The sequence below is a fragment of the Calidris pugnax genome, unplaced genomic scaffold (genome assembly GCF_001431845.1).
Source record: "Calidris pugnax isolate Ruff unplaced genomic scaffold, ASM143184v1 scaffold188, whole genome shotgun sequence".
Lineage (NCBI taxonomy): Eukaryota > Metazoa > Chordata > Aves > Charadriiformes > Scolopacidae > Calidris > Calidris pugnax.
This window is the reverse complement of record NW_015091257.1, coordinates 3013337-3024576: the sequence shown is the minus strand read 5'-3', so window position 1 is coordinate 3024576 and position 11240 is coordinate 3013337. Positions and strand designations below refer to the sequence as shown.

The following is an 11240-nucleotide window of genomic DNA, read 5'->3' as shown; positions in this document are numbered from 1 at the left end:
TCCCCCCCCCCCCCCCATATTTTAAGGTATACATCACTCATGAAAGGTGTCAGATTGAGTGCATTAGAAACTGATGTTCTCTGCCCACAGAAACAGTACCTCAGAAGCCACAAAACAAGCTTTCACACACAGGTCTGTCAGAATATCCCTCCACCTTTTCTGATGGATCACCTTTAACAATAAGGAAATACATCGGTCTCTATGCTCACTCAATCAGTGGTTCCAATTAAGGTCATTTATTGTGTTGACTGGGGTACATGGACAACTGTTCCTTTGAAACTGGATGGAGGCCTCCAATTCATTTCATGTAGGCCACCAAATCGTCAGAAGGTGATTACCAACCTGAATCATATTTGAATCAGTGACCTAGAAATGAAAGGCTCTGCATCCTTCCCTGAGCCATCCAGTTTCCCCTCAAAAAATATTTTAATCTGTTTTCATGTTAGGTTTATTTAAATCCCCGATATTGAAGTTGAATTCCTTGAAGACTTGTATAAGAACAATTCCAATAGATACTGTGGTGAATCCACAAGCCATTCCCAAGAAATCTACCACTCCCACGTTACTCCATTCCCTGAAAAGGATGGCTGAAGCCAGCAGGACTAGGGTGGTAAACACAACATAGTAGATGGCACCAAACACAGAGGAGTCGAAACATTCCAGTGCCTTATTGATGTATCTGAACTGAATGATAATGCTACATCCTAATACTGCCAGAAGTACCAGACAGAGGTACAGAGCCCTTTGACTCGAGGGGTTATTGTGAAAGATATCTTGAGCAGCCAGCCCAATGCCTTTTGTGCTGGGAACAGTGAAACTGCCCAGCAGAGAGCAAATACTGATGTAAACCATGATATTAGTAGGTCCATGAGCTGGTGCTATCCAGAAGATAAGCAGGAGAAGCATTAGCAGCACTACGCAGAGATAACCCACGAAAACTGGAAAACAAAAAGAAAACAATAGCAAGGTAAGAACTCCTGGTCTTCTAAAGATCTTAGCAGACAAATCACGTCATACCAGTGAACTTCATGTATACACCATGATAAAGATTTGCTATTGAATGTAGATCCAAATCACTAAGCTTTTAGAGATGATGGGGGCATCTGCAACTGATTATGTTATCATGTTCTTTGTGTAAAACAAATCATCATGGAGTAAGATACACACCCGTTGCACATTTGAACTGGATTTAAGATGGCTTTTTTTTTCCTCATTCTCTCTTCCATCAGGATTAAAGCCCACTCTGACAGACAGCAGAGATAACACCTCATTCATAACCAGCTCAATAAAGCACTGTGTGTGGATCCAGCAAAGAGCTTCAACATGGAGTTAGATCCCATTAAGGTGAGTAGGGAGAGCTGGAAGAACTGGGAGGCTGTATCATTTACGTTACAGCATCAATACACAGATTAGACTGGTGAAAAACATTTCATGCTTTACAGCTTTAAAGAAATCTATTTCCAATTCATTTTAGTCAGTCTGAAAAGGTAAATTTAAACCAGGATATTTGTTTCTTGTTCTTTGTCTGCAAATTTTTTGGATAGCTGATGTTATTAGGTTTGAGTTTCTCTCATTTAAAGCAATTAAAGGAAATAACAATAGCTGGCAGTTTAGCTCTTATGCATTAAAAATAGAAGTTGCTCTGGCATTTATTACCACTAGTATGTGTCCTCCAGGACATTCTCTGTGCAAAAGAACAGGCATTCCAGCACACGTCTCAACAGTGTATTTCTACACACCTTTATTGTGCAAAGAAATCTGCTTAGAACGTAACTGGTATCACGGAATCACGGAATTGTCAGAGTTGGAAGGGACCTCTAGAGATCATCTGGTCCAACTCCCCTGCTAAAGCAAGAATGCTTAGAGCACAGTACTCAGGACAATATAAACTTTTAATTAAAAAAACCCAAATATTTTAATAAATAAAATACTTAATAAAATTTTAATAGAAAGCTACAAAAGACAATCAGCATTTTTTTGTTTTGCATAAAACAACTTAAGTTGAGATTCTAGGCTCATACCTTTCATCTCTAAGTAGCAAGATTTACTGTTTAGCAAATTACAAGTTCAAACAGCCATCATTCTGAGCTTGCTGTACAGGTTAATGTTTTCAAAAGTATCCACATTTTCCTTTTTGCGCATACGTATCAACAAATCTGACGAGTTCCAGTAGAGCAAGGCACAGTTTTACCACACAAAAGCTGTACTGGTTTGCTTCTGTCATGTCACAGTTTCCTCAGGAGTCAATTTTTCTACCTGATGGAAGTGGTAAGCCTCTTCCTGCTGCACGTTCTTGATCAATCCCACAAAATGAGTTAATAAAAGAACAAAGTACCTGGATTTGTAAGCTTCTCTTCAAGCTCAGCCTGAGTCGTTACACTCTCGGACTTTGGGGAATGGATGATGAGAACAACAGACCCAGCGCAGCTCAGCAAACAGCCCAGCTTGCCAAGAATGTTCAGCTTTTCTTTCAGTAAGTAAGAAGCTAAAATGGACCTTTCACAAAAGAGGAAGAAAATTAAAAGTTTGACTACATCCTGTTAATAATATTCCGGCAGTGATGTGCCATGTGAATTTCCCTCTTAAAGGAATAGTATCAGATGTTGGTGGATTCCTCAAAATGCATTTCTGACTAATCTTAGGAAAGATTCATCCAGTCTCAGTTTTACTCAATCCTTGATGTTTCAACTCAGGAAAAAAAAGCCCAAAACAAACAACAGAAACCCCAATGACAACACCTCCAAAACCACCACCACATCACCACCTCCAAAAAAATCCTCAAACCCTCTAAACAGGCCACCTGAGGCAGGTGTCTCCCGTTAACAATTTGGTGAACTGTCACGAAGCCCCATTTTCTAGGTGCCACGCAGTCATAAGATATAAGCGGCCTTTGGTTACAAAGATCACAGGGCCCAGCTCAGACCAAAACACACAAAATTATGTGGCCTAGGATAAAATAATAGCTGTGCTTCATTGCGTATGAAACTAAAGACAGACAAGAAGCCCATACGAAGCAATTTTCACTCTGAAGCAGATAACCAGTGCAGTCAGATACACAACTCGGCAGACAACAGTAGGCCACAAAAAAATCTTGAGGTGACGCACAGCTTTGTTTTTAAATAATCGTACTTTTTTGCTGCAGCAGTTTCACAACTGCAGTTTAACTATTCACAAAATGTTCAGTCGCATATTAAACTTCTTTTAGGAGCGCTCACTGCCTTTTTGTTCCTCCCCCCTCCTCACATGAATGTGGCATTCAAGAAGCTGTGGGCACACATATGCAAGGGACTCCCTCCCTCCCGGAAATGGGGCCAAATCCAGTTACACGAAAATCAGCACCAAAAACCACGCGTGGGCTGACAGCAGGGGAGAGAAAGAGTGTGAGACAATAGGAAAGATCTACATGGTAAGGGAACTGTGAATAAGAGAATGGACAGAAGAGTCTGGAATAATCACAGTGAAGGGGAAAGAAAGGAAAAAAAAAAAAAAAAAAAAAAGCTTTTGCATCCGGCAAATGCGTGTGTGTGTGTGTGTGTGTGTTTGTGCCGCCTGTGTGTGTCTGTGCGGGGATGTGCTGGGTGTGTGTTTAATCCGTGGATGGGTTAGGAGACCTTCTCTTCTCCCCCCCCCCTTCCCCTCCCCTTCTTTTTTTGTTCTGCTGTGGCATACTCCGAGGGGAAAAAAAGAAAAAAAAAAAAAAAAAAAAAAGATATATGTTTATCTTATGTTTATCTGTTCCAGACCATAGTGACAGTTAAAGCAGAAGATACTCAGGAACTCTTTTTTCACCACTGGCCCCCCTCCCATCTTTGCTGCTGAAAACAGGAATAGGTGATATTGTAACACATGAACACCCACAAGCCTCAGATCTTCTCAGTGGACCTTCAGTGACCACTCAGTGTATGGGGCATTTTATTAAGTAGTAACAACATTCAGATAAGAACAAGAAAAGCAAACTCTTACCCAAATGGAACGCCGAGAGCTCCCAAGGGCGTCACTAGCACAGTTGGGACTGCAGTGTAGGCCAAGAAATTCCCTATTTGACCCAGAGCCACTGTCAAGAGAACCAGAAATAAGCTGTTAAATCCCTTTGTAAAAAGAAGTAATGCAAACTTACTCAATGCTGTTTGGGAAAGACTGGAAAACAGATGTTACAGATTTGCTTAGCTCTGTTAATTTTGCACTTAAAACAAAATGGCTGGAATTTTTCTGTATTTTTAAACTATTTTTTAATACAGGATTTATAGTTGCCACACAAGAAGATTCAAGAATGCACAGTAAAGAATCTCATTTGCAACTTCTCTTAGTTGAATATAAATATGAACTAGAAACACTTGTGGATTACACTTAAATATTCATATGAGGAGGGTTAAAAGTATATATAACCCATTGTTTCAGCTTTAAAATGTGCATACATCTAATACAAATGGTTATAGTTCCTAACAGCAGTGTTACTTTGTGGGGGGGAAATAAGGACAGTATTGAGGAAAGAAATCTAATAATGAAATACTAAGCACATGCATAATAAAGGCTCTTCAATATATAGTAGAGCACATCAGATTTGCACAACCCTGTATAACATCAAAAGTAATTCCTGACTGCTATAAAAATAACAGATCCCTGACAAATCACAATAACAGCCTCACAATCTTGTTTTTTTCTTTCCCCAAGAAAAGCAAATTCCAAGATGTGCCACACTATTGCACATCACAGCTGCGATAAACAATTCATGGGCTCAAGTTTTCAGTTAAAAAAGAAAAGCTGGATGGTTTTGCAAGTGCTGGCAAGTTTATAATAGGTCAACATGATGCTTGCATAGTTACACGGTCTGTGGCAATTGGCAAGAACCTTGAGATTGAACAAAATACAGCTCAAATTTCCAGTTGATTTTAAGAGCCATTATCAGCATTTAAAAACGTTTCAAGAATCCCAAACTGTCTTTATGCTCAGGCTGGCATTGCCTCTGACTATCAAATATCATTACCATCATCCAGTTCTTTACATCTGCGAAGGACTGTGCAAACACTAATTAATTTACCAAATTAGCACACATTATCAGTAGAGCCGAAGACCTGTGTAACCCACAGGAAACACGAAAGAGACAAACAAACTTACAGAAACTGCGGAGTGTGGCAAAAATATACTGATTCAATTCACTGGGGCCTTCTCTATGTGCAGGAGTGAGCCAGAGAACTTAATGAGCAGCATTTCTAGAGCCCAAAAGTCAGTGATGGTCTCCCTGCCCCTGGGAACCGAGTAACTCAGCGATCTGCCTCAGGCTTGATTTCCAGCAGATGTATGTGGCAACTTTGGCATTATCTTCAAGGCATCTGAAAGCACTGGGACAGATCTTGCACAGAGGATGGGGCACAGCTGGCATGCCGTGTTTCTGCTGATTACACACATTTCCAAGTGACTCTGACAAAAGGTTGCTTTTTTTGGAGGTCAGGTGCCCTTCTGTTGGAGGAGCCCTAGCAGATGGCATCAATACCAATCTATAAATTAGGTCTCTGAAGCTTTAGTCAAACTGCACATATCGTAAGGCAACCCAACTTACCAAAGGTTTTCAGTATCACCGTAATAGTAATAGTAGCAGTCTCTTACCACCACTAACAACAGACCAGGACTAATTAAGACCAATTAAAAAATGATCTCCATAACTACCATATATCTGATGTTGAAGACCGTTGCTGTCAAACTATCGGGTCCCCTCTGGATAGAAATTCCTCTCCAGATACATCACTGCTGTAAGTCAAGACATGGCTTCAGTAAGTCAAGACAAGGCTTCAGTTCTTGAAGGCACACCAAGCTCTAAACTTGCTAAAGGACTACCAATATGCCCAAAGCTACTGCAACACAAAATCTGATGCACACTGACATGTCTGTATTAGCAAGAGGACCAGGAGTAGATCCTCACAGCAAAAGATGTCTGCTCTACGCATGTCAGGGGTTTTATTTCAGACTACCTTCAGCCTGCTCCCATGGACTGGAAGTCTATTTGCAGCTGGTGTGCATTAGGCACATTCCTAGAGTGCATCTTCCAGCCTAGTTTCATCTTAAAGTCCAGTTCAGGAGCTCCAACACTGCTCCACAACATGAAATAAAGCCCAATCTGTGGTCACAAACAGGAGATTCACTTCACAAGTGCATTCCCCATCTGCAATGAAACACTAACATAGACGTATCCGCTATAAAAACCAGCCACATCCATGCTGCTATCAAAACCTGTACTGGAACTAATTAATTAGCCAATTAATTAGTTTAATGCTCATTGAAATACCTGTGCACATGCTGCAATCACTCTTTTGACTACTGTGTAAGAAGACCCTTAGCAGAATCTGTGGCCCTTGCTTGGAAGTCTTCGGTCCTCCATTGGATCCCAGGGCCCCCCAGTAGTTAGGCACCATTATGCTGAGTCAGCATGCCAACACAGAAATCCCTGTTCACCATTGGAACAAATATTGTGGAAACAAGTTGATAGAGTTTATGCGGGTTTTGTTAGTCATCCAAACTCCAAATCCCCTGCTTGAGAAAATGATGTCAGCTGTTATCATTTCGCCCAGATAACTGGGGATATTGTTTATTCCCCGAACGTCGCCTTTCTCTGCATCCCATAGGTGCCTACCTGGCACTCGCTATTGCTCTTTCTGACTCTGTTGCAATTCTGAATCCGTAACATCCTTTAGCAATTCTTCCCTTGGTGCCTCTGTAAACCTACTGAGGTTTTGTTTTGAAATACCTGCACTGAGCTACTGGACAAAAGCCAACTGATACCATTCCCTTCAGCTATTTTGCCTTCATTCAATTCAGTCAGCTCTTTTAAGCATGAAATCGTTTTCTCTAATTCACCAAGATAAACTCCTGTATTAAAACCTCTCTTATTTTAACTCCTTCTGCTTGGAGATTCAAGACAGGAGCCTCATGTGCGATAAACAACAGTGATTAATGCACAGATTTATTGCTACTTAGGCAATAGTGATCCTGGCGGAGGAGGGAGCTGACAAAGAACTACTTAAACCCAGGTTAAATTATCTGAGGACTTTGTCCACCAACAGATCTATCAGTTTCCACTCATTTTGTACAGCTTGAAGACAACAAAAACAGAGACTTACCATGCTGCCGTGAAACAAGGGGCACAACTGGACTCGTATAGTTCTCAGAAACAGCACCATAATATTTCCAAATAATTCACAAAAGGCTGGATTATAGCCTAAAAGCGGGGTGTGATTTTAAACTCGTGGGTAGAACTAGGGCTGAACTGCAAGAGGAGAAAGCTAACTGCTCCCCATGCTCTGGATTCACATCAGAGAGCAAATTTAGCAGGGTTTACAAAGATACCAAGAGTGAAATTACACTGATCTCCTATCAGCACCACACAAGGCTTCACATTAATCTTGTAGATTAAAAGCAAAACTGAAACTGTATCTGTCAAACTAGAAATCAAAAAGGATTTCTTTTTTTTTTTAATCGAGGCTGGCTAAGTGCTTTCTAATCTAAAAAATAACATGTGCTCAATGAGCCCTTTTGTGCAGAGCGACAATTTCTTATTCAGCTTTGACTTTTATTAAAAACCGAGCGGACCAGCACAATCCAGAGACATAAACCCTGCAGGAACCCAGAGTCAGAGCAGTACGTAGCTGCCAAGGGCTGCAAGTACCAACCAGTTTGGGAAGATGTCTGACTCAGGATTGTCCCAGGTCTTCGCCTTCTCAAACACCGTCAGACACAGATAATTTACTAAAAGTGGGATATTTCTGAGGGATGGGGAGCTTGTGATAAGTTGAATGTGAGATTCAAGATGAAAACCAGATTTCGTGATGTCTCATTTCACCATCTAACCACAACTTCTCCCTTCAAAAAAAAAACCAAATCAAACCTTTTAAGATACTTACTTGCAATAGTGCCAGACCACCATACTATATCTGTTAAGTATGAAGTACCTGAAAGAGGAAGTATAGGAAGATGTATTAGAAAAATATGAAATTGCAATATTGGAATTATGAAACAGAACAATTTCAACAGTCTCAGCTATTGAGGACCTTCATCTTAACCCTGTTCTTCAAGGCAACTGCGTAGAAGGAAAACAAGAGAGAAAGTGCTCAGATTTGGCCTAAGTGTCCAAGTTGGACCCTAAGACAACATATTCGTCAGACGTTCCAGTTTCCAGTGAAGCACCTATGGGACGCTAGCAGTGTATTACTTGGAAAAGCGTCCAAAATGTCACCAAATGTTTCTGAGGGTGCCATTGAAACATACACATTGGAACCACTATTAGGAGAATGGAAACCTACAGAAACAAAACTTAATTTGGACATAATTTGGATGAATTAGTTTGATAATATAGCCTCAATGAAATTGTATCGGAGAAACTGCAGCAGAGAAATGCTTTTGGCACGCAGTTTTGGCAGTAACGTAGCGTGGACCGATCCTCCTGCCTTTGAGCATTGAAAAGTGCTATGACCAAAGCCTCTGAATTCCTGAAATATTGCCATGTTTCAAAGAGAGGAGTAAAAACGCTGGATTGTCCCTTAGTGTCTCCTGAACTCAAGGATTCTTATTTTCATTGCGAGATTATAGGCTCTTGCCTTGGGATGCACCGGGGGAGCCTGTACACCACATTTTATCAGCTCTGCTTCTGTACAGCATCAAGGCCAAGGACTGCTTACTAAACTAAAGCCTGGCCTCCACCGAGCGTGACCTTGGCATCACGTTCTGCTCTTACGTTCTGCTCCTCTTTCTAGCAATTCAGCCCTGCCTTTATTTGGGAAGATGCTCCCTCAAGTCCTGCCGAAGCAATAGGTATTATCATACCTACTCTGAAATCCCAAGTGAAAGACAAACAGTAATCTATAACTCTGGAGGCAGATAAAATATTAAGCACTTGGAAATCACACTATATAGTTGAAATGAGATGGAAAATGACTAATGAAAATGGCCAGCTTTAGAGTGGGTGTAATCGTTTTCTTAGGCTTTTGTTATTGCATATAAAATAAAAACACTGTTGGGGGCACAAATTATAGAAAATATTGACTCAAGTCAGATAACTTTGCAAAATATTTGTCACCCGCTGCTGTTTCTAACTAAGCAAGGATTACGAATCGCATCAATACTATATTATTGATTCAAAAGAGGAGACAGAAAAGACTTGAAGTGCCTCTTTGTTAATTATACAACACCTACTGAAGCCAATGGAAAAAAGACATCATCTGACACTGACGATCTCTGTCTCGCAGCTCCGACTGCTAGATTCAAGGCAGAACCACACCGCTTCCCAACGATAGACCGAGAGAAACCCCAGGTATCTACCTGGGTGTCTCCACACTGAGCACAGCAATAGGAAATACTACGAATCGCTCAGCAAGATACATAAATAAACATCAGTAGTATCTCCAAAACAGGATGTTTTAGAGCTGGCAGCGCCGAGAAGGCAAGCACACACCCAGCACCCCTTTAACCCAGTGCTCCACTGACAGCTCTTCAGGAGTAATTGGACCCAGCTATACTGCAAAATGGAAACTTCTCCAGCTGCCTCGGGATGAAAAGTCCTTCCTTTCTCTTGTGTTTTCTCACTGTTTCCCTTACAAAATAAAAAATAAAAAATTTGTATTTATGATGCAAATGTGATGTCTCTGTGGACAATAAAAATGGATTACAGCCATCTTGGAAGGAAAGGGAGACTATGCTTGCAAAACAGTGGTTTGTCTGAGGCCCTTAACCGTAAGGTCATTGCAGAAAAGGCAAAATAAACTTGTTGGATCAGGCTGCTGGCTGGTAGTAACACAGTTGGAAGCTTGCTCTGCTCCACTGCATCCACCCTGAACATGCTAGATGCAGCAGGCAGTGGAAAGGCACTGCTGCTCCAACACTAATCAGCTCAAATACATCTCTATGTATACCTGTATTTACATAAACACACGGATACGGAGAAAACACCTAGCATGTCCTGGTCCCTCAAAAGGGTTTTCCATAAGAAAGAGTCCCCAGAACCTATGGACACATGCTCACACACACAGACACCATCACCTGCAAAACAAATGGTTATTGACCACAGAAATACAATTAACAGGACTCATGCAACCCACGTTTACAACTTTCCCCTCACATAAAAGCACGATATTAAAATACCAAGTTTTCCTACATTCAAAGCATCAAGATGCAACTACCAAACGCTGCTCAGAAGCTGCGTGCTTTGGGGAGCTCCAGTTTCAGGATAAAACACACAAAGTCTTCATACTCTGTGAATTTACAGCTTTGCGTCCGCTAAACTGTCTAGAACAGCACAGCCAGCTCCTGGATACACTCAGCTCAGAAAGCAACAACGAGGTATGGGATTTCAATAGGAAAAATAAAGGGATGAAATGATTTCATGTTCCAGGTGTGCCTTTCTTCTCTACAAAAGGAAACCGCCACGTGACTGATGTAACTTGTCCTGTCTGTCCGTGGAGGAGCTGGAATAAACAGGCGATAAGACGCGCCGGTGCCGCTCACGGCAGGGAACTCTCTGGTCTGAAGGAACGGGTAGAAAAGTCCCACAAGCACATGAAAATACCGCAAGAGAAACCGATGTATGGACATGTATGGACACCCAATGCTGTGTTACGGAGTGACAGCAGAGCAGTGCAGCAAGCGCAGGCCGTACCTGGGGAAGCTGTTGCTGATGACTACGCTCAACGTACCCCCCTTGCTCCCCACCTGCCCTCTTCGCTAATTCATGGCTAATTCATCACCTCCCGCCCGCCGTGCCCCTGCCACCCGCCTCCCGGGGCAAACACGCTCCAGGTGACAAACTAAGGTCGCCTCCCCCCCTTCCCGTCCAGCCGCCTGGAAGGTGTCCCCTGCCCCAGGTCTGAGAGGGGCTGCCAGGACCCGGGGGTGCCTGTTCCTCCCCACGGCACCCCATTCCTCCCCCTCCCACCCTCCCCGGGCCGCCGCAGCGCGGGGTCCGCGAGGGGACGGTGCGGTCCCGGGGGGAGGCCGGGCTGCGACCCGTCCCGCACGGTGCGGGGAGCGACGCTGCGGTGAGCGGGAAGGTGTCACCGGGGGAGAGAAGGGAAGGCCCCGGGGTTCGGGAAACACTCCGCCCCGCCGCCACCGCCGCCGCAGCGCCGGCGGGCCCCTACCTCTACCGCGGGCCCGCACGATCCCCTTCTTCTGCAGGACGAAGGTGGAGCCGTTCACCAGGCTGGAGACCACGGCCACGCTCAAGCCCAGCGACACGGCGGCGGGGCCGGGGCTCTGCG

The 11240-nt window shown here is 43.0% G+C and overlaps 1 protein-coding gene across 1 annotated transcript in view; it reads right to left on the bottom strand.

Annotated features, from left to right (window-relative positions):
* Positions 1-20: 20 nt before the first annotated feature.
* The window catches only part of NIPA1 (non imprinted in Prader-Willi/Angelman syndrome 1), a 22662-nt gene continuing 11442 nt past the window's right edge, over positions 21-11240 (bottom strand). The window contains exons 2-6 of the mRNA XM_014960167.1: positions 11121-11235; positions 7893-7940; positions 3964-4054; positions 2336-2496; positions 21-938 (exon numbers count right to left, since the gene is read on the bottom strand). Of these exons, the coding sequence (XP_014815653.1) occupies positions 427-938; positions 2336-2496; positions 3964-4054; positions 7893-7940; positions 11121-11235 (927 nt within the window). The 3' untranslated portion in view covers positions 21-426. The remainder of the gene's footprint in view (positions 939-2335; positions 2497-3963; positions 4055-7892; positions 7941-11120; positions 11236-11240) is intronic.